The 24,669-nt window shown below is 34.8% G+C and overlaps 1 protein-coding gene across 4 annotated transcripts in view; it reads right to left on the reverse strand.

Annotated features, from left to right (window-relative positions):
• The window catches only part of Phip (pleckstrin homology domain interacting protein), a 124,669-nt gene that overhangs the window by 9,401 nt on the left and 90,599 nt on the right, over positions 1-24,669 (reverse strand). For all 4 annotated transcript variants that reach the window (XR_009380297.1, XM_059268295.1, XM_059268294.1 and 1 more), the window contains exons 25-39: positions 22,945-23,052; positions 22,397-22,521; positions 22,188-22,270; positions 18,659-18,770; positions 18,437-18,498; positions 15,673-15,828; positions 14,758-14,878; positions 12,284-12,409; positions 8,730-8,799; positions 8,361-8,411; positions 7,136-7,285; positions 4,450-4,602; positions 3,580-3,743; positions 2,862-3,121; positions 2,104-2,301 (exon numbers count right to left, since the gene is read on the reverse strand). Coding sequence is in view for 3 of the 4 variants with exons in the window: in XM_059268295.1 (XP_059124278.1) it covers positions 2,104-2,301; positions 2,862-3,121; positions 3,580-3,743; positions 4,450-4,602; positions 7,136-7,285; positions 8,361-8,411; positions 8,730-8,799; positions 12,284-12,409; positions 14,758-14,878; positions 15,673-15,828; positions 18,437-18,498; positions 18,659-18,770; positions 22,188-22,270; positions 22,397-22,521; positions 22,945-23,052 (1,939 nt within the window). In the remaining variant the exon portion in view is untranslated. The remainder of the gene's footprint in view (positions 1-2,103; positions 2,302-2,861; positions 3,122-3,579; positions 3,744-4,449; positions 4,603-7,135; positions 7,286-8,360; positions 8,412-8,729; positions 8,800-12,283; positions 12,410-14,757; positions 14,879-15,672; positions 15,829-18,436; positions 18,499-18,658; positions 18,771-22,187; positions 22,271-22,396; positions 22,522-22,944; positions 23,053-24,669) is intronic.

Raw genomic sequence — 24,669 nt, forward strand, 5'->3', positions numbered from 1 at the left:
ATGCTTACTACTATATATCTTGGTCAAAAAGCCCATGACTTAGGAGACTATATGCCCTAAGAGGATGAACAGCTGTTTTTTGGTTTTTTTTGTTTTTTTTGTTTTTGCTAAATGCTCATACTGTCAAATGGCTTATTACTAAATATTTAAGTTTCTACCAATAGATTTGTGTTGCTATAAACTTTGGTTGGAGAACCTGCTTTCTTTAGTGGGTAGTGTTTAATGCTGAGACCCCTATCCAGTCCAAATGCAGAGTGTAACTGAGTGTTCAGCTGTGAATGGGGAGGAGAGTGGTGCTGACCTATGGACATAACATGGCTGTTATATACATCAACTCATAGCAGCTGTGGTTATCATCAGTACAAGATAAAGCCAGTCAAAATTTCAGCATGAATGGGGTAGAGGCCCCTGAGGCTCCATGCTTGGCAGAGTAGCTACTGGAAGTTAAGGACTAATGAGGGAGACCAATCACTTCTTTTAGGGATGTGGCTGGTAGTGTATTGTCCGTGTCTTAGTAGGTGGCCACAAACACATGTGAATAACTGCAGTATTAACTGGACTTGGGGTATTAGAGGAGAATATGGAGTTTGGAGGAAAACAAGCAGGACAACAGTGGGAGTCTGTAGGAGAAGTAATAGCTTGATCAAAATACATTGTATAAATACATGAAATTTTCAAAAATAAAAAAATTAAGAAATGCTAAAATGCTTATTAAAACACTTATCCACCATATGGCAAGTATAGGTGATTGTCTTTCAGAGGACCTGGGGTATGATTCCCAGCACCCACAACATGGTTCACAACTATTTCTAACTCCAGTTCCACGAGATTTGACCCCCTCTTCTAGCCTCCATAGGCACTGCATGCATGTGTTTCAAAGACATACACGCAGGCAAAACACTCATACACATAAAATGAAAAAATAATTTTTTAAGAATCCCAGAAATGATATTGTGAGAGTTAAAAGGAGACAAATTAAGAGGGGGGGGGGGGAGACCATCCAAAGAAGGAAGAAGGCAAAGATAAGAGACTCTCCAGTGGTCCAGGAAGAGGTAAACCAGGGAGGGAAGAACGGGTGGAAATGGGAGGATGAGGCAGACCACAGAACTCAGTGAGACAATGATGGCGAGGAGAGAAGACCTGAGAAGTGAAACGGAGGAACAGCTGGGAATTAAAGGAATTATACCCATGGAAGGAAGACAGAGGAGTTTAGGAGATGTTAGAGACGAACACACAAAACATAAAAATCTAAAAACAGTTGAACAGATTTGGATGCTAGATTGACACCCAAATTTTAGTCTTTGTAGGTGGGTAAAATATGATGTTTTAAAATGGACAAAGCCATTTAACCAAGAAAATTTGAGTGAGGTTTCTGGTCAGAATATTAGGGAAGAAACGTCTAAGGCACATTTTTTTGGAAACTATAATACAAAATGCTCATTAGTGGGCTATCTTTGTAATGTGGTAATGAAGCCATTCTTTTAATAAGCCTTACGGCATATTTTATTAGTTGCTTTCTCCCGTCTTTCAAACATAAAGCCTTTACAAAACAACAAACAAACCCTGCGCTGCAGGTTTTGGATTCCTAAGTATAAGGCAACAAGAGTTGAAAACCAGTGAGTTACCATTAAGTAAAGGTCAGTGTATTTTTTTTGTGACCTATGGTCTATTAACAGTTTATATTTTTGTTCTAGAAATATGAATACTGGGTTAACAAAATCCAATTTGTTTAGGTTTTTAACAATGAAGCAAGAAACTAGTTTACAACATTCAAAGTGTTTAATTCTAGAATAAATTTTTAGTTCCATATAGTTTTTTTAATCTTTAAAATTGTTAACAATGTTTTGCTTTTAATACAAAGCTGCAAGTTACTAGGTTTACCAGATTACACCCTGTAACTTTTAAATTGACACCTACCATCTCCTATAAAAACATTAATTGTAAGAAAGACCTACCATATACAAGTAACACTTTTATTTTTACTTTTTTTTGAGGCGGGGTACTCATTACATTGGCTTGGCCTCAGACCTGTGAACTTCCTTTCTCAGCCTCTCTACTGAACAACCATGTACCACCACACCCAGATATTAAGTAACATTTTACCTTGATCAATGACAGCTGATGACTTTGGAAGTGTGGATGCTTTTGACAGTACAGAGGACTTCATTTTACGTTTGACAGGCTTTTCCTTTTCCATGTTTTCTTTTACAGAGTTATTCCTCGTACCATGGCCAAATGTGGGTTGGTCAGGGCTTGGAAGCGTACTCAAGACCTTGGAATGTTTCACAGAATTTTCTAGCACTAAAACACAAATGTAAAAAGATGAGAAGCTAAGACTTAGTGAACTCCAACATAAGCAAAAGGTCTGGGATTGCTTCTAACCTGAATTGCTTCAATTAGCCAAGAGGACAAAAATTGAGTGATACTTTAGGCTTCTTCACAAAATCTTTCTTTTCTGTTATACTGGGATATAACCCAAAGCCCCATGTATACCAGAGAAGCCCAGTAATCTTCTCTCTAGTAAGAAATGGCTACAAGAAAATTTTAACAAGTGCAGCCCAACTAGAAGAAGCTTTCTCCTCAGTTTAAGATTATGAGGCAAGTCTTGGCAAATTGCTAGCAAGCCTAGGGTTTATATTTGGGTAGTCTCTATCAGTTTGCTATTGTTTTGCCCTACAAAAATATCCCTAAACCTCAATTTTCTTTTTCTCACTTAACCAATTTTTCAAAAAGAGGAAAAACAATAAAGAAAGCAACAACAATAACTTCAGGTAATTACTAAAACTCACGGAAAATCAAAAGCTTTTTAAAAAAGAGAAAAAAACCTACACCCTGATGTAGAAAGTGTGATTAAGTCTTACTTGTTTTTCCTGGCATGGCAGATGTATTATTTTTTGAAATAAAAGCTTTTGTGGCTGATGATGTAGATGGCTGCTCAGTGATAACTGGATCTACAGCTACACGGTTGCTCCTGGTTCGAACCACAGAATTGGATTCTGGTTTACCATTTATCTGAGCAGCATTATGCCTTGGCAGTACTGATCGTGTAGGTACAGAGAATGGAGAGGTAGATATTTCTGATTTCAGTTGGGGCTTTAAGATCCTTTTTTTCCTTTCAGGGCTGTAAATAACATTAGAACATTGTTAGTCACTCTTAATTCTCCACATAAGTGGTAAGAGTTTTATAACATTGTTGAATCCAACATTTGTACTATCATGAAATATGTTATAATATGAGATTTGTAGTGGATTTCATATGGTTGTGAGCCTTTGAAAAGTGAATATTTAGTGAAGGATCATCATAAATGCTAAAACTATATGACAGAAAGCATGATGCCATCATTATCCTAAAAATGCTGTTTTACTGTATAGATTTAGCAGTTTGAATTTAAGCACTTACACTAGTAAAGCTTTAGTTTAAAAGATTAAAAATCCTCCACATCATAGGAACTTGCATGTCAAATATATCATTCTGCAATATAGGGAATAGTAAAGGAAGCATTAAAAACCACCACGTTCTGCCATTTTGGATGACAAAGTCACAGATTAGCTAACGTCATCGAAAAGACACTTAAGTACCTTGAGGCGGCGCTGCTGGAAAGGGAGCTGCTTCTGTTTCGCTTCTTCCTCCTTTTGGTTATAGTATTTCTTTTATGAAAACGAAGAGCAGACTTGTAATCTGACAAAACTGAACTAATGTGTTCTTCAAAGAAAGCAGACAGGCGTAAACTCATGCTGTAAATCTACGGAGAGAAAAAACATCCATAAAACTGGTTCAAATGAAATTCTTCAAAAGAAAATGTCCATTTAGTAAATACTATAAATATTTTTTTGGTAAAATTTTTTAGAATTTAAATATTGCTGTTTGTATTTTTTTTTTGGTTCTCTTCTGATGCAAAGTATTTTACAATTGAATTATTTTGACTATAGACATTTGAGTTATTTTGAATTTTAGACATTTGAGATATTTAACAGAAAAGATTCTCAAGTTGGGAGAGTGGAAAAATTCCTCATTGTGAACTCTTATCATACTTAAACCACCCCAAAGGGCTGGAAACTCATTCCCTTGCTATCTAGGACTATAATCAAGATGATCTCTTCACTCTTATACTGCCCATTTTGTGAAGCTGTGTTTTGACCAAAGGTGACAGGCTGAACTTTTACAAGTCATTCTCAATTGGTTCTACTCATTAATATGGAACTAGGTAGGCAGAAGGCTCTATTTAACAAGACAATCAATCACACTACCTTTAAAAAGGCAACTATTCCTGAACTGCTATCAGTGTTTAAATGACATCAATTTGAATCACAAAAAAAGTACAGTAGAAAGCAGTAGGTCACTATTAATATTAACAACATAATAGCCAGTTAATTTTGCTCAAAGTTTTAAATAAAAACATTTACAGATTTGACATCCTTTGAACAAAATAAAATAATTTGATGATATACCCTTGATCTTTTGCTTGGTGTATATGCTTTGGAATTACTAAAAATGAGCCTGACATCTTTACATAACTCCATTGGTGACTCGTAATTCCCAGCCTCTAAAGTTTCTCTGACAGTAGCAAAGTCCATTGGAGTGTCAATGATGTCTCTATAGTCCTAAGAGAGAAGGAAACAGTATTATTACTACTACCAAAGTATCATTTTACAACACAAGAATTCATAGGCTTTCTATGGCAAGTTAACTCACAGAACTATTAACAACCATTTGTAAAACCAAAACAGTAAAACCTTAAAAACTTCGGTCCACTTATACATCTAATGAATGTCAACTCATTGAAGCACTATAAAATTATAAAATGAAGAAATACAATCGAAGTGGGGTTGGACAGATGGCTCAGTGGACAAGAGCACCTGCTGCTCTTGCAGAGGATCAGGGCTCAGTTACTAACACCAACATGGTGATTCATGACCATCCTTTGAGTTCAAGGGGATCCAATGCTCTCTTCTGAATTCTGCAAGCATCAGGCATATACATGGTAAACATACATGCAGGCAAAATGCTAATATGTGAAACAAAAATAAATCTACAACTTCCCAAAACATCCCATCTATATAAAGGCTGAAGTTACAGTCAAGTTTCAGAATTTACCTATTTAGGTACTTTTGAATAAACAATAATAATAAATGTAAATAGATGTCAAAAAGCCTGCATTCTTTGCGTAAGGGACAATAGAATTGTTGAAGTCAACTGGATATAAAATAGGGCAACAAGATGGCACAAAACAGAGGTCAAAGGAGAGCTAATGATCTCTGCAGTATATGGCTAGGAATTTATTTAGTACTACAGAGTATACTGAACTTTTCAATAGCACTCATTTCAGCTTTGGATTATTTTAATCCTGTTTCCTTTTGCTTTTACTCTTTCTTTTCTATACTGAGATGTGAACATACATTATTGATTTCAAGAGTTCTGATATACTGCAGAGTACACTCAGTTTTAAAATTCTCTACACTACTGTAAGTGTATCCCACAAATTCTGATATTCAATTGTATAAATTGAGATTATAAACCCATACATAGCACACCAGAGCTAAGAATGACCTAGGTTGTGGAAGGAATTATTCAGTTGGTTTAGAGTGGGTTCTCAATTCTTTCCTAACTGTGGCCCAAGGCCACGTTTGTTTCTGTACAGGGTTAATATTTTTTTTTATCTCTAGAATAAAAACATTAAGGCTCAAAACATAAGCAACTAATAGCAATAAGTAAATTGTAAATAATTTTTAAAACTACAACGAATTTGCAGGAATTAAAGGGAAGCCAAGCTTTTGAAAATCAGAGCGAGCTGGGCGATGGTGGCGCACGCCTTTAATCCCAGCACTTGGGAGGCACAGCCAGGTGGACCTCTGTGAGTTTGAGGCCAGCTTGGGCTACCAAGTGAGTTTCAGGAAAGGCGCAAAGCTACACAGAGAAACCCTGTCTCAAACAAAAACAAAAACAAAAACAAACAAACAAAATAGAAAATCAGAGCTTTGTATATAGCAAAAACTCAATCCTGGAATTCTGGGAAGGTGAGTTTCTCATTAACCCAATTTACTCCACTGTTACAATTAAACATTTCTTTTGCGTATTTAATGAGTCTGCTTCTGGCTTTCAAAATTGAAAAATTATTTTATAGTATCTATCAACAAACACTTGTCTATATTCATCATTTCAAATTAAAATGTCTATATAAAAATAATGAAGCTGGATGAAACCATATCTAGGTTGTGATGCCACATAAAACTATAAAATCCTGAATTCCTAAGTAGAAGAATTAAAAAATATGTATCATTTCAACCTGGATTGAGATTTCTGTGTCTCTATGCAATTATGAATAGCTGGACCATATAATTCCAACCCTTTTAACCATCCATTCCCTAAACTTCACACACTGGCATTATCTAAATTCATACAATAATATTAACTGATATATGCATGTAGTGAGTACTTACTTCATCATTACAAAACTATTTATTATGTATTTTCATTTCATCACCGTAATTCCATGAGAAAAATAGGTATTATTTTTGTTTTCTAGATAATAGCTGTAAATTCTTAGAATTAGTATGCAGAAGTAAAGAATATGTGCTGGTAAAGTTTTTTTTGTGGGGAGGGGATGTCAACATGACACAAGGTATAGAGGAATCTTTTTGAATAATGAATGATGTGGAATAGCTCAATCCTCTGTGGTGCTATCCCTGTGCAGACGGTCCTGGGTTGTGTAAGAAAGGGAGCTAAACAACACAGTAAGCAGCATTCCTCCATAGTTTTTGCTTCAGTTCCCGCCCTGGCTTCCCTTAATGATGGACTCTTAATCTGTAAGCCAAATAACCCTTTCCTCCCCAAGTTGCTTTTGCTCATGGTGTTTATCACAGTGGCAAAAGCAAGCAAACTAGGACAGTTGGTAAAAATTATATTCATATAGGAAAACTAAGTGACTTACTCTATGTTAAGACCATAGCTACATGTATAAGCAAGTTCTTTAGAGGCCTATTTTAGGTCATTTTCCATTTTACCACACTGTCCAATTTAAGAGTTCTTTGTAACTGAATAGGTAATGAGAACATATATGAGCTCATGATGAAATGAAGCCGAGTAATAAAAATTAGTGGAATAACAACAGTGTAAAACAATTTTAGAAATACTCACTGGATATTCAAGAAGATCTACTGGCTGTCGAAAAGGCTCTGAATCTTCACACTGAAATATGAGATTTAACAACTCTTGACATTGTTTCTTCCATGCTTGAATATCATAAGACTGAGCTCTGTTGCGTAACCTTCTTCTAGGTTGATGATCCTGGGGGGGGGGGGGGGCGGGGGGGGCAGGAGGGGGAGAACACCAACACGAGTACATTACTAACAGCTGTTACGCAATTCGCTTGATTTTTAGAGTGTGTGCACATATGTGAGGCCTTTGTGACACATCTGGTGCCTTTCTTCAGGAGCCATCAACTTTGTTTTCATTTTTTAAGTATTTATTCTACGTTCCGTGTTGTTTTTTGAGATAGTCTTTCTCTAGGTAGCTCTGGCTCCCTCAAACTCACAGAGATATGCCTGTCTCTGCCTTTCCAGTGCTGAGGTTAAAGGTGTATCATCTTGGGTACGTGCACTTATGTGTATGTGCCTGCAAAGGCTATAGGCATCAGAATACACCCTCACTCCTGGAGCAAGAGTGGTTGCTAACTGCCCAACACGGGACTGGAAACCCACCTATAATCTTACAACTACTGAAAACCTTGTTTGTTCAGGGTTCCTCACAGTAAGGTTGGGCTCACTGACTAGCAAGTGTCAAGGAACCTCTGTCTTCACTTCCCTAACACTGGGATTGCAATTGAGCTACACTATATCTGGCTTTTTATGTGGATGCTGGGGATTAAACTCAGGCCCTGATGTCTGCAGAGCAAGTACTCTACTCACTAAGGTACCATACTAGCCCCAATTTGTACTTTTAATACAGTCTTAGGTAATCAGACACAGAATGAGCATCCCCGACCTGAAAAGCTTGGCATGAGAAGTATTTATATTTGAAATCTTTCTGTTTTGCAATATTTGCATAGACTTTACTGGCTGAAGAATACTAATCAAAAATCTGAAAACCAAAATGAGAAACTTTTTGATTGACAATGGTCAAAAGCTATAGAGTTTTGAGCATTCTGAATATCAGATTTTCAGATTAGGGATGTTAAACCCATATAAAATATTAATTCAAATAAAATACTAACCTTTCTCAGAAAAGTATTTTTATAATTAAAAGTTTTTTGAACATTTAAATTACTTTTAATATTACTAAGTATAAAGGAATAAGCTTTTAATATACTTTAACAAAAATACTTTTGTAAAAACAAATACTATCAAAAGCAAAATGCTGTTACCTTCCTTTTTCGGGTAGAAGTTCCAGGTACATCAGCGTCTTTCTCTTCTTCCTTTGAGGAAATAAAACATCCAATTCATGAAACAACCTAGATCTCATCATTTGGTAGTTATTCCTTTCACACCTTAGAAAATTTATATCAAATATCCTATGGCACATAACTGAGCAAGTAAAGTCTCTTCCCAGAAAATACTTGTTTTCAATCGCAAGTAAGTTCTAAATATGATAGCAACAGTAAACAATACAGTACTGAACAAGAGCAATTTTCTACCAACTTTAATCTGAAAACTATTACACAGAAATCATATTTAGTATACTAGAACATGTAGTGTTAGTTAATGTAGCAACCACAGTGAAGTAAGTTACATACCTCAGAGTCAGACAAAACTTTCTTCTTCATTGAGTTGTAAACTGGAATTATGTTATAACAAGTCTGGTCCCTAAATAATCAAAGAAAATGTGGATGTCTAATTAGATTTTTGTGACTTTTAAGAATTTGTTCCTAAAACCAGATTTTAAGACAGAAACTTTTTTTTTTTTTTTTTTTTTTTTTTTTGGTTTTTCGAGACAGGGTTTCTCTGTGTAGCTTTGCGCCTTTCCTGGAACTCACTCTGTAGACCACGCTGGCCTCGAACTCACAAAGATCCGCCTGGCTCTGTCTCCCAAGTGCTGGGATTAAAGACATGCGCCAAGATGTCCTTAAGATAAAAACTTTAAGCCAAACAATTTTTCCATTGTTGACTACAACTCCTCTCCCAGCTCTTGGAACTGAACTCAGATTGTCAGGGTAGGCTGCAAGATCCTTATCTGGTAGGCAACCTCACTGGCCTCAACAATTCAGTCTTTATAATTTTTATCATTGCCGGGTGGTGGTGGAGCACACCTTTAATCCCAGCACTCAGGAGGCAGAGGCAGGCAGATCTCTGTGAGTTCAAGGCCAGCCTGGGCTACCGAGTGAGTTCCAGGAAAGGCGCAAAGCTACAGAGAGAAACCCTATCTCGGGGAAAAAAAATTTTTTTTTATCATCTCACATAATTCTATTGCTTATCCCTGAAACGACTTTCCTCTGACCTAATTTCTGAGTTCATCAGCATCTACTTTGTGACCTTAACATTCTTCTACTATGTTCTGTATTTTCCCTTACCCTTATTTTTCATAATTCTTATTAACTCATTATCCTTATAGCAACTTTTACTATCTCATAAAACTCTATTACAAAAGTAAAGTATGATTTTTTTCACCAAATACTTATTACATCACTTAGGATATATCTATTATGTAAAATATTTGCTGAATAGTCAACTGAAAAAGTATAATAATCAAAATTTCAAAGCTTATCTATCTTAAAAACTATTAGCTACAAATTTTATTTGAATAAAAAAAAAAAGCCAGGCATTTACTTTTAGAGATATGTAATATAAATTCTTTAAATCTATATTAACCTGCACTTCAAGATGATGGCATGACTTTATTTTGTTGGTGGTATTGGTGACTCTGAACCTAGGGTCTATCAAAAACTAGTATAGGGCTTAATCACTAAGCTATAGCCATGCCATCAAATAACTATTTGAAATCAATGTTTTCATAGACTAATCAAAAAAATATTTTTCTTCGCCTTCATTTAAAAATGAATTATATAATTCTATAGACTGTTTGAAAGAGATGTCACAGATAAAGTTCCCTAGGTAGTCTGTGCATGTTACCAACTTCCTCAAGAAAGGCAAAAGCACAGTAGTAAAACCCCCTAATTACACAGGGAACAGAGAAATGTCACAGGATGCTGTTGGAAAAGGGTCTCATGGTAAACTATCAGCACAGTATAACTAAAACCAATTACTTAATAATAAGTTACTCAGTAATTTTGTTGTCAATCCTATATAGAAATTGCCTGTAACTCAGCAAAACCCACTGATTTCAAAGAAAAGGGATGAATCCTAAGGTTATGTTCAAAAAGATTTGCTTAAAACAGTGGTTCTAAACCTTCCTAATGCTGTAACTCTTTAATACAAGTTCCTTATATGGTGGTGACCACCCAACCATAAAAATATTTTATTACTACTTCTTAACTGTAATTTTTCTAGTTATGAATCATAATGCAAATATCTGATATACAGGATATCTGATATGATCACACACACACACACACACACACACAAACGGGACATGACCTTACAGGTTAAGAACCACACTGGCTTAAAAGCCTGAATATTTCCTCTAATATATACAAATAAAAAACTAGTTATAGCCTTGTGGGCATTTAAAATACAGTATTACCTGTTTTTAAACAGAAAAATAAAAATTCTCTAATATAAATAGTGACATTAATATATAACTGGAACAGTTTTTATACCAACATTGTATTTATGCCTTGGCTTCAATTTCTACGGCTCAATTCATTCTAAGGACACATGACAGCTGAGTAAGGGAGGAAGTGTTTCTGCTTTAAATGGTAGTTACTACCCTTACTAATGTATGGAACTGATGAGCAGAATACAAACTTTCAATGGTTGTTACTACCCTTACTAATATATAGAGTTGATGAGCAGAATACAAACTTTCAATGGTAGTTACTACCCTTACTAATATATGGAATTGATGAATAGAATACAAACTTTCAATGGTAGTTACTACCCTTACTAATGTATGGAATTGATGAGTAGAATACAAACTTTGTGAATGAACATTTTTTTTTTTTTTTTGAGCTGTCTCCTGAGGTGGGCATGGTAGTTCACCCCTTTAATCCTAACCTTTGGAAGCAAAGGCAGGCAGATCTCCAAGTGAGAGCAAGACCCAAAACAATAAATAAGAAATAATAATGTCTTAGCCGGGCGGTGGTGGCGCATGCCTTTAATCCCAGCACTCGGGAGGCAGAGCCAGGCGGATCTCTGTGAGTTCGAGGCCAGCCTGGACTACCAAGTGAGTTCCAGGAACGGCGCAAAGCTACACAGAGAAACCCTGTCTCGAAAAACCAAAAAAAAAAAAAAAAAAAAAAAAAAAAAAAAAAAGAAATAATAATGTCTTAATGTTGCCTAGGCCATTCCCAACCCTGCCTCAGCTCCCCCAATAGCTGTGATAACTTCAATCTTGGAAATTCAAATTTAGTACCTTGCTGCACAGCTTAATACTTTATTAATAAACTTGACAGAGTAAATACGTATGATGTTAAAATGCAAAGTTCTCAAATCAAATGGCAAACATTCATCTGTATGTGCAATTTAATTTAGCTAAGGCAAATTTCCTCAACTGAGAATATCAGATAATAATCTCTACCACCTGTAAGATTATACATGGTTCAAAAAAACCAATGAAGGAAAAACTATTCCATGTTCAGTAAATCTTTACTGTGATTATTAATGTCAAAAGCTGTACTAGGGGCTAGAGAGCAAATTTAGTAGTTAGGAGCATTTATTGATCTTGTAGAAAACCCCCGTTTGGTTCTCAATGCTCACAGGGCACCTGAAAACCACTTGTCACTCCAGCTCCAGAACATTTACCACCCTCTTCTGCCTTCTGTGGGTACTGCATGTATGTGGTACATACACATTCATGAAGGTAAAGGCATCTATGAAGACGTATGGAATATATTGTAATTTTCTGACTAACTGTCGGAAGTGATTTTCTTTCTTTCTTTTTTTCTTTTTTATTCTGAGATAGGGCCTTACTATGTAGCTCTAGCTGGCCTGGAACTCTATAGCTAGACTATTCTGGCCTCAAACTCACATAGGTTCACTATTTCTACCTCCCCGGTGCTGGGATGAAAAGTATGCTTTCTATTTTAAAAGAGGAACTATGCTTATGTGACAATATCACCTATTTAAAAGATGATTGCAGTTTACATTTTAGCACCTTATACTTTAAAATATACATTTTAAAAATCACATCATTAATTATTACAACTATTATACTGAATCATGTATAACTTACTTTATAAAATGCAGAAGAAGATCGGTAACAAATTTGGCAGATTTCACAATTGGGCTTCCTGGCTCATTAAACGTTCGTGTATTATGTTCTATATATCGAACTTCCCACATTAGGGATGAAACACGCCTTAAAAAAATACAGAAATCTTAATCTCATATTTATAAATATGTGTGCACAATTTAAAATTATGACATCTGACTTTTTAATTTCACTCTTAAACATATTACATCTTAAAAATCTATATCTAAAATAACAATTATAGTAAGGTTCAAATGCATTCATTAAGAGAGAAAAATTTATTGTGTAGAAAATGTCTGGAATAAGACATACCAAATTAATAATGCTGATTTTTGGAAAGGGGGATATCTACAGGAAAAGTGGCAGAAGATGAATAAGTTTAATAGTTTGTTTTACTCATTTCTGAAATGTATGGTATAACTTCCTCCTCTCATTTCCATACAGAAAGGAAACCATTTTAATTATACTAATAGTAATTAAAATGTGAAGAAAGGTAAACAATAGATTGCTAATAAAACATAAAAAGATGATGAGAATCTGCAAGAAACTTAACTAGGAAGTGTTTTTGAACGTTTGGCAATGTAAAAAAAATTCTGGGGCTTCATAATTTTATTTCTAAAAGTAAAGGAAAATCTAAAGACACTTTCTGAGAACACAAAACAATTGTATAACAGTTAATCTTACTGATATGTGAACAGAAGCAATTACAGTTGCAAAACCATACAACTGTAGCTACTTCTGTGCATTTAAACATAAAATAAGGTATTAAATGACTAGTGGACAAAACTTATAATAGTTTTACCAAGGAATGAACGGTATCAGAAGAAAAACAAACTGTAAAAATACACAAAAAAGTAAAAAAAAAAAAAAAAAAAAAAAAAAAAACTTTTAACAGTGTAATATCATTTGAAAACATTCTGTCAAATAAGTACGTAACTCAGATTTTTAAATGTATTAGCAGGATGGAAAATAAATGATTTCTATTTACACATGCACAAGTTCCTTTTTATTGTTATAAGATTAACACCAAAGAAGCCTATTTAAGGCATACTGTATCTTGAAATTAAATTACACTTTAGCAATCGGCGTGTTTTTTAGCAGTGTGTCCATGAGAAAGTTTATTAGCAATAGTTGGAAATGCTAACTTCTTTTGCAAGAGGTAATCCAACAAGCAGTGAATGTCCCTCACGTCCTCCCATGTTTTTTTCTATCCTGTAGCACTATGTATAAACTCTCCTAAGCCTTGACAATTCCAGGTCTAGGAATACAGTTAATAGTCTCCATTCATTCTTCTCAACTTCTGCACCTGATAGTGGAAGCCTTCAAGATAGGGTGGCAAAGAACTTATCATAGGGAATTTGCTCATCTCTTTGTCTATGAAGAATTACCAATAATGATACAACAGCAAGTGGACCTAAAACCAAATAAGATCATCTTTCAAACCAAGTTGAATTCTATTTCACTTTGCTCAAATGGTTCTCACCCACCAGGAGATATATAGGGCAGACAGGAAGAATGACTTTTCTAGCTCATATGTCAGTAACACTGCTGCTATTAGGGCTTATGTTAGTCAGTAAGGACAGAGTAGTGTTGGACATGGCAGTGCTATATCCAAGGATATAACTCACAGCAGTCAGAGAACCAAAGCTACATTCTATACAGAAAATCATCAGTATAGGGTATGAATAAAAACTTTCTTAAACTTAGAAAAAGAATAAAGTGCTGCAAAAATGTAAAACTGATCATAAAAGGTTTTAATGCAATTATTATGCACATTAAAGTGTTGGCCTATTAAGCCATAGACACTAAGAAAAATAAACTTAAAAACACTATTTCATTCCAAACTATAGATTTAAACATATTTCTGTAAATATCTTAGGCAGCATTTAACCCCAGCACTTGGGAGGCAGTGGCAGGTAGGTGGCTTTGAGGCCAGCATGGTCTACATGGCAAGTTCCAGGACACCAAAGGCTACATAGTAAGACCATGTCTCAAAAAAAAAAAAAAAAAAAAAAAAAAAAAAACTAAAGAATTCACTGGCAACCAAAAAACATTATCCCACAAAAGCAAATTAACCATAAAAGCTTAAGCAAAAACTATAAAAACTTTTGTGAATCCTTTCTAATCGTATTTTCATAGGCATTCAAAGCACAATAAACAAGAGACTTACAGAAAATCTATTAAATATACTAGGAGGAATGAAGTCTTTGGCTTGATTTACAAAATGCCAATGAAAGAATAAAGTATTCATTCATAATCCCATAGACAAGCAGCATCAACACTGTAGGAAACTCTCAAAAGTTGATGATTCATATTTTATATTTTAACTTGACCACTATGGGGTTCATTTCCATCTGTGTACAGATAAAACTGAGAAACTGCGATTGTTAGTAACTAACTAGATGAAAGGATCCTTTAGAGATCTTTTGTTATCAGCAACATCAAATGGCTCTAACCTGTAAAACCTGTTTTCCAGTCTTTGTTTAATTGTACTTAGATCCGTTGGATATGCCACCACAGTGCAATACATGGGATAAGCTTGCAGATCCACAGGGGCCACAAATGCTGAAGCAATATCTAAAATACATAAGGTTATAAATCTATTTTTTGTATTTTGAAATTCACTGGTACATTAGGATGAAGAAAAAAATAGATAAAAATATTATCAGTTTATCAGCACAAGGGAAATAGAGCAAAAACTAGAATACAAGTTAAGATCATTTTATTTTTAAACTTTTTAAAACCTAAAGTAGATAAAACTATTTAAGATGGCATTTATAAGATGACTTTTATAAAGTTACCATTTTATTAGACTGTGGGGGCTGGGTATACAGCTCGGTAGTACAGCATTCGCCTACCATGAGCAAGGCCCTCAGTCTGACCCTCGGCAACAAAAGAAGAGGGGGAAAAAAACAAAAACAAAATTTCTAGATTTGAATACACAACAATATGCCCAGTGTCTTCAGTTCTTACTCTTAATTTCTCCCTATGTCCTTTGAAGTTGATTCTGCACTACTAGATTGTTGTTTAAATTACAACAATCTCCTTGAAAGCCCAGAGTTCAAAAGCAAGTTTTATGTCACTGGTGACTTTCATTTTCACAAACCAGGAAAATCAGCCCATATCCCGTGTTCTTCCCCTTCACAAAGACTTGGAAAGCCAGGACAAAACAAGCACAGCTATCCAAATAATTAAATTCAACTTCTGATCACCTTCCTCCTCCAGTTCCTATCAAGTCAGTGGAGTGCATGAAGGCTTTACAAACTGGTTTGTGGAAGACCCTGTGGCATTTATGGTGGACTCATGAAATTTAGCTACAGGAAGTTCATGCAACTTAGATGGATTTTCTATACTGACATGCTATTATTTACCTAGAGTCATCAACTGATTTATTCCTCCAACAATTCTTTCACATTCTTCATCCCTGGGATTGGCTCCCCATTCTCCATCAAGAGGCTTATAGATTAGTGACCTACATTCAACATCAGTCAAAGGAACACTGGTACCCAATTCTTCTGGAAATACAGCTGAAATGCAGATAGAAAAACACATCAGTGAACATCTTTAGTAATTACTGGTGAGTTTTTCCTTTAGAAATAATTGATATTACAAAACCAAACAAACAAACAAAAAAAACCCCACGATTTTCATAATAGACGAATTTTAAATGCAAATAAAATGTATTCTTAAAAAAAGACATCACATTTAAAACAACATGATTACTTATACTTAAAGTGTACTATAGCTAGTCAAGTTATATCTGGAAGAGAAAATACTTCTACAAAACAAATTTCAATTATCTTATCCATTTCATCATCCAACTGCCATTATTTACTTTAACAAAATACACACAGTGATAATAAACTGATGAAAATTTTAAGAATATTTTAATCAAAGCCTCAACATTTCTACTACAGGAACAAAGAGAACTATGAATTCCAAAAGAAAAATCTTAGGTCTTCCATTTGTAAAGTAATGCTTTTCACAAGCTTAAATCTTTAACATTGTACCTAAGAAAATTCCAAGTAGTCTTGAGGCTGATTCTACAAATGCACCAGGTAGTATTACTTCCTTTGAACTAGACTGTAACAGAAACCAAACATTGTATACAATCAAAATAACTATATGTGCATAAGTACGTGTACCCAAATAGAACAAAAGAAAAAAATCCTCAGCAGCGCCAATAGACTTCAATAAACACATGAAGATGTATTTAAATAGGTAATTAGTATTACTAATTCTTTTTTAAAAAATAGTCACAGTACTAGAAAGCCAATTTCATTTCTTTATTAGGCGAATCTGAGATGACAACAATCAAATCACTTCAAATTCAAACATGAGATTTAAACTCACAAAGACAAACCAAAGAGGCCAAATGGCATAGTTATAAATGGATATCTTTACATTTTCTATCCTTTGAGCAGTGTAATAAAAATGTTTATTACTGGTACTAAATGAACTAATTTTAGACCAATATTATCAACATGAAAAGTTTTTTCATTTCTAAGGTTTTCTGGCTGAGTTCACTTCCTATTTAATATTCACAATAACCACATGCAGCAAGTTAGAACACCAAAAAAATTTAAAAGTTTACATATTTACTTATTTTATATGTTTGGGTGTTTTGCCCAAACATATGTCTATGCTTGATGCCTACAGAGACCAGAAGACAGGGTCAGATTGCCTACAAGAAGATTTATAGATGGCGGTGAGTTGCTATATGGGAGCTGGGAACCAAACTTGAATCCTCTAGAAGAAAGGCCAGTGCTTTTAACTGCTCAACTATCTTTTCCAGTCCTGTTGTTTTGTTTTGAGATAGGATTTCACTATGTAGCCCTAACTGGCTAGCAAGTCACTAAGTAGATGAATCTGGCCTTGAAACTTGAGAGATCTCTCTAGTAATTTTTTAGGGTACATTAACTACTCAGAAACACCATTTATAAAGGTTTATTTCTATTATATTAAAAATGAGATTTTTTTTCTTGTTAAAAAATCTTTATCTGATGATACAGGTACACCATTTAAAAATCCAAGCACAGGACATAAAAGATTCTAATATACAAATAAATCATTTATAATCTACAATATACTACTTATACCCCTTTTTAGGCATGTATAACTATGTCCTACTTTTAAAAAAACTTAATTACCATGCTTCAGCCATTCACTCTTTTCCAGAATAAGAAGTACGTCATCCTCACTTTCCCAGGGCTAACTCCCCAATCCCAACTTTCCTAGGCTATATGTAAGGTGATGGTTACTGTTATGAATTGTAATGCCCCTAGCCATTGATCACTCAACATCTGTCACATATAATGGACTGTAATTCTGAAAGAATAGGAAGGCACTTGTTTAGAAAGCAAAGGATGAGTACCAAGAAAGTGATTTTGAGTCTTGGAAACTAGTCAAGAGCACATACAAAGTAGTAAGACAAGGTCCTGTTGATACTTCCACTAAAAAGCCTCACCTCTTAAGGACTATCTGCTGCTGTTACAAAAATGTCTCTGAACCCCTCCCCAAATAATCAATTTAAAGGATAAATAATTAAACACTTCTCTATTTTGTTCAAATATATTAATTTCAATCTCTCCTTTAAGACAGAGGTTCCAGATAGGGAAGAACTGTCAATCATGTTCACTGCTAAACTTTGTCTAATTATATACTTTATATTGGTTAGTCACAATAACCTTAACAGGTATCCAGTTTGGGTTTTGTTTTGTTTTGTGAGTCAGGTTCTTACTATGCAGCCCTAGCTAGGCTTGAACATACACGGTAAACCTCCTGCCTTTGCCTCTTGAGTGTGGGGATTGACCTCCAGCAGTAAACCAGTTTTCCTATTGAAAAAAAAAAAAAACCAACAACAACAAACTCCAGGGCTGAAGGGACGGCTCCCAGGGCACTGGTGCCTCCCACAAAACCTAACAGCGCAAGTAAAGTCCTAGCTACACAAGGTGGGAGAGAATCCACTCCTGCAAGTTATCCTCTGACTTTCATCAAAGTGCCATTACATATGTGCCCATATACATCACAGTCAGTCAGTCAGTCTGTCTGTCTCTCTCTCTCACATACACACACCCCAACACCAACTAATTCTAATTCCACAAGGTATAAGCAATGAACCTAACATACACTTACCATTATTAGGTATTAGTTCCATATCCCAAGGACTCATCTTTTCTGTATCTCCATTGTCCCAGCTTTAAGAAAGCAAAATTATTCCATTAAAAAAATGAAAAGTAAAATCACTTTAAACAAATAATTGTTTCAGTATTAAAAGAGGTATTTTTACTCCTTTACTGATAGAAAAAAAAATTTCAAAACCTCATCTAATTCAAAATACAGCCAGTAATTTCTTACCAAACATTGTAACACTGAAACAAACTATCAGGATACTCAGGTTGAAGAGGCTCTTGACTTTCAATTGTTCCAAACCACCAGGCATCATCTATGACTGATCTGAAGCGGTCACCTGTAGAAGAACAAAAGCCATGTATCTTATCACATGGGCATGTACTGTCGCTTTGGTTAACTACCTTTTCCTAAAGTATAACTCTCTAAGGTTCTTAAACTGGATGTTTCACAAGACAGAAGATGATCTATATATTCCAAAAATAAGTCAGAAAAATCATCACACATACAAAATATGTGACTTACACAATTTCTTAGATCTCAGTAGTAATGAAGCTTCTCCTTTTGTCTTAATCATTTTTACAGTGCAGCATTTAAAAGTCACCATTAGGACTATGTCTAAACTTCTCATATGTATACTTTGGGTTACTACTGATTAAAAATATTTATATTTAATTTTTTACTTCCTACTATTTCCCCCAAATAACAATCAAGACTTCATATTAAAAGCAAAATCATAAAAAATTCAGCTTGCCCTCTTTGTCTCTATCATGCTTACACTGTACTACACATTCACTCTCCCTTTCCTTTCTAAAGGGCCATAACAAAAAGAAACAACAGTGAAAACTGTCAGTCTTTGTAGAAAAAGAAAGCATGCCTTCATCCAATTGCTATGGTTATAGTACCAAAACTGCTTGTAATAAATACTTTAATAAGCTACAAGGGTCACTGTTTTTAATGTCAATTTTTTCAGCTTCCTGTTCTCATACGGCAAGGTACTCTTTTCCTTTGTGTAGTGTTTTTCTCTTCTGTGGCTGTCACAGTACTAAGTTTTCTCCTGTTAGCATAGCCAAAAGTATAAAATATATAGGTTCAAATAAAAATATTCATGTAACTAAATATATTAATTGGTTTTTGTCTTCATATACTCAATAATAATTATATTATCTATAGTAGAACAGTTTAAATGTCTTCTACTAAGATACTTTTTCATTTTTAACATACAATTAAGGAATAATGAATTAAGTTGCCAACTAATCGGTTAGTTACTATTTTCAAGAAAGGTATTTTCTCTTTTTTTTTAAAAAAATTGACTTAAATGTTTATGTAGACATGCATAAAATAAAATAGCTAAAATCAGGGCTAAGAGCCTTAGCAATAGTAGAGAGGGTGCCGAACTGGCATCCCCCTGTATTCAGATTGGTGAATATCCTAACCATCATCATAGAGCCCTCATACAGTAACTGATGGAAGCAGATGCAGAGATCCACACCCAAGCACCAGGCCGAGCTACAGGATTACAGTTGAAGACAGGGTAGAGGGATTATAGGAGCAAGGGGGATCAAGATCATGATAGGGAAACCCACAGACATAGATGACCTGAATTTGCGGGAGCACATGGACAAACTGACTGCTGGGGAGCCTGCATAGGACCGAACTAGGACCTTTCTGCATGTGGGTAACAGTATTGTAGCCTGGTCTGTTTGTGGGACCCCTGGTAACGGGACCAGGATCTATCCCTGGAGCATGAGCTGGCTTTTTGAAACTCATTTCATATGGTGGGATGCCTTGCTCAGCCTAGATGCTGAGGGCTGGGGGTGGGGTGGGAGGATGGTTTGGTCCTGCCTAACTGAGCATTCCAGGCCTTGTTGACTCCCCATGGGAGGCCTTATCCTTTCTGAGGAGTGGATGGGAGTGGTCGGGGGAGGTGGATGAGGGGCAGAGGAGGGGACAGAAAAGGAAATGGGGTTGGTATGTAAAATGAATTAAAAAAAAAAAAGATTAATAAAAAAATAGTTAAAATAAAAAAAGTTAACAGATCTTTTAAACTAGAATTCTTTTAAAATTTTAATTAAAATAAAATATTTTGCAAAATTATAATCTATATAATTTTGACTGGGAGAGTTAGATCCAAATTTAGATTCAAGCATGATGCACTATTAAGTCTTGTCATTGTTTCTCAAACATGTATTAGGAATAGTGAACATAGAGAAAAGCTATTTTATAAAACTTAGTACTAATATAATTCTTTAAATCTATAAGAACATTACAGAAATGTGAACTTAACAGACCAATTTCTTAGGGCTCTCCCGAGACGGACAAGCTTTGCTATACGAAGAGTCAGATACTGTGTATGAATCTAACCACAATGGACAGTCCTGTTAGGTTAACAATAATGAGTACCAGCCAGAGTCAACCATAAAACACTCCTGGTGATCTGAAGTGGCTGAAGATAAGACAAATGCATAAATAAAAGACCAACTAGATACTGATTGTAGAAGACATAATAATCTACTAATATAAAATATTTAAAGATCTACATGAAAATGCTCTGATGCCTATTTATTCATTCAAGATACCTGATACAATATTACTTTACTTCAATACAACTCTATGTAAAAGAAATGTGTGCTACATTGATTCTAGATTGGTTTCATCTTTGACTGTAAATACTGTTTGCTACTATTCAAATAAGATTACAAATTTGTTTCTTGCAATTCCTTTTCCTCAAATAATTTGAACTGCTTTAATTTTCATGTTTGTTTTTCTATGCATTTAAAGTATCTTTCTATAATACAAGTAGTATAAAGCACTTTTCAATATAGTTTTTTACAATTTTTTTTTTTAGATAATGTGAATTCAACCCTTTTCTTAAGATTTCCTTCTTGGTGATAATGTCTTCTAGATTCCTACTTCCTAGAGACTGCTGTACATCTTCCCTGTGCTGAACTCAGGTTTCTTAAGAAGATGTCATAGATCTCTTCTGTTTTACTCCTTTCCTCTCTTTCAGGTAAGCAAACAAAATACCCCTTTCACTCTGGGTATTTAATATGTGTGTCATTAGAGTTTCTTTTTATTCATGCTCCTGTCCTCTTTCTTCTTCCATTTACACTAAGTTTTACCAGATCAATCAAGAAAAACAACCTGCCAGTTGTTTAGGAGCACCAGAAAAAAAAAAATACTGATATATCAACTTAAACAATTTGTTAAACCATGCCATTTATACATCTACTACAATCCCCTCCAAGAGAGCAAACAATGGTTTGTTTGAAATTAAGAACTAATCAATGAGTAACATTCCCATTTGCATAATTTAAATAAAATAGCTTAAAAGTGTGGTAACCTATGATTTTACAATTCCAGACAGCTATGAACAATAAAATCAGTTTAATGTTCAAAATTCAAGTTCAAAATTTTAACTCATGCTATTATATCATCTTTTGTCCTCAAACACGATTTTTATTACTATTATGCTCAGATAAATAATTAATTTAACACATAAAACAGCTAAAAGGAAAAATTCTAAAATAATCTTGTAACGGTTAACCAAATGGAACAGAACATGTTTCATTTTGAAATTTAAACATCAAGTAGATTAAAGTATTTTCTTTCTCAAAACTTAAAAATGGCACTTTACTATTGGTATATTTACAATTTATAAAAAAAAGGCTCCCCTAACTACGAAAAATAGTGAATTATTTATAAAGGAAAGGGGAAGATATACAGAATACCTATGACTTCTAAATCAGTTACCCACCTATATTCCACCGCCTATATTTTGCGTCATCAAATTGTTGTCTCAAGACTAGGAAATCTATAACGTCAGGCATATCATGGTATCTATTACAAATAGAAACAGACTGATTAGGTCACACACCTAAAAATATCTAAGGTATGTTCAAATTTATTTCAATCTTGAAAAATACTCCAGTACTATCAAAGCACTGCCTTGGTATCAGTCCTTACTTCATGGTAAATGATCCACCGGTCAGTTTACCAGTATCAGGATCTAGAAAAGCAAGCTTAAGGCAGCAAAGGGTAGGCAATCCCACTTCATACTTGATACCAACGATCTTCATCAGTTCTTGTTCCTACAATACAGAAAACAAGGATTATCTCTGTGGAATAAACTGTGTGCTTATGCAGGCCAGAGGTGGATGCTGGGCTTTTTCTTGAATACGATCTGTTTTATTTAGAGACAGGAAGTCCCTTATTGACCCTGTAACTTGCCATTCTGGCTATAGTCTAACCAGCTTGCCTAAGTAAGTCCCTGCCTGTGCCAACCAAGCGCCGAACTAAGATGGAATGGCACAGACAAAAGGAACCACCGCACTATACTTCAGGGGTGCTGAGGAGCTGAAATCTGGTCCCCACATTTTCATGGAAGCATTTTCCACTGAACTATTTCTCCGGCATCATACAGTTTCTTACAGTCCAAAGAGTAAACCATAGAACTTCCTTCATAATTCAAAATGTATTTTTTACATGAAGAAATATGTCAATATCATACATACCCTTAGTTCCATTTTATGCCATGGCTGTTTTTTAGGATTGATACTATAAATTTTATTTTTCCGGGCCATTTCAACATATGCTTCATGTCCTTGTCTGAAATAATATACCTAAAATAAATAAATAAAAATCAAAACTAAAGGTGCAAAACAACACTAACATTGAAAATCTAATTTAGACATTACACAGAAATTCTAATACTAAATTTTTAAATGTTATTCCTCAAGTTGTCTAAAGACAATCAAAACTTAAGTATTCTAATTAAAAACTCTTTTGCGTATATACTCACAAAATTAAGATGTATAGCTTTTTTGTTTTTACTTCATTATTTCATTTCTGGATTCAAAATAAGTTAATCCACGTGGTTATAAGAAAGTCATTTATGCTGGGCGGCGGAGGCACACACCTTTAATCCCAGTACTTGGAAGGCAGAGGCAGGCAGATCTCTGTGAGTTTGAGGCCAGCCTGGTCTACAAAGTGAAATCCAGGACAGGCACCAAAACTGCACAGAGAAACCCTGTCTCAAAAATACCAAAAAAAAAAAAAAAAAATGAAGTCATTTATAACCAGGGGCTTAAACTATATGGTCATATTCTTTTGTTTTTATTTTTTAAATCATGTGTTTATACATATGCAGAAAACTTTAATTTCATGTATGTTTTATCTAGTTTGATCCTTAATGTGCTAACTCTTAAGTGCACAAACATGCATATGCATCTCTATTTCAAGATGAAACTTAACTGACTCCTAGCAGCTGTCCTGCAGAACAGGTATTTGAACAGTCTGCCACTACATATTTTGCTCATTAATGAAAGTAGAAACATTAGTTTACTTTTTTTTGTTTTTGTTTTTTTTAAGATTTAGGAGTTTTGGCTATATATATGCGCGCCACTTGCAAGCCTACTAGTGTCTGCAGAGCTCAGAAGAGGGCATCAGAGTTCCTAGGACTGGAGGTACAGAAGGTTGTGAGCTGCTATGTCAGTGCTGAGAATTGAACCTGGGTTCTCTGCAAGAACAACAGTGTCTTTAATTGCTGAGCCAAATCGAGTCCAGAAAAGCTTATTTAAACTGTGTTTAAATGATCAGTAGTATTTTCAATAGTCACTATCCTACATATTTTCATTCTATATTTTACTGCTCCTGTTGCTTGAAGAGTCACTAGAGTGAGCAGTGTTAAGTAAGACACTGATTTCAGACTCAGACGGGGTGATGAAGGCTCAAGCCCCACAACTGAAAAGACCATCTAAATAGAAAACAAAGAGCTGTGGCCATCCTGAAAGTCTTGCCATGTTATTTTGATGCTACATAACTTGGTAAGAAGTATCATTGTAAAGGTATAGTAATAGTCTAATCTCCAAAAGTTGTTGAGGCAAGAAGGATCATTAAATAAATAAATCATCCCAGAGTTTTCTTTAGATTCACTCTTCCACTTATTTCCATTGTAAAATTGTTAGTGCCTACTTTATAATATCAATTACTGTGCTTTGAAAAAGGAAGCCTCTATTTTAAGTATTTTTACAGTTAGTCTGTTGGATACTAGGTATCATCTCTTCAATATGTATAAAAATGAGAAGACATTATCCTGAGAAATTCTGATAGTCTTAAATTAATCTCAAATTCTTTTTTTTCCCACTCCATTGCCAGCCCCCAAGACAGAGTTTCTCTGTGTAGCTCTGGAGCCTGTCCTGGAACTCACTCTGTAGACCAGGCTGGTCTCGAACTCACAG

This window comes from Peromyscus eremicus, chromosome 7, assembly GCF_949786415.1.
Source record: "Peromyscus eremicus chromosome 7, PerEre_H2_v1, whole genome shotgun sequence".
Lineage (NCBI taxonomy): Eukaryota > Metazoa > Chordata > Mammalia > Rodentia > Cricetidae > Peromyscus > Peromyscus eremicus.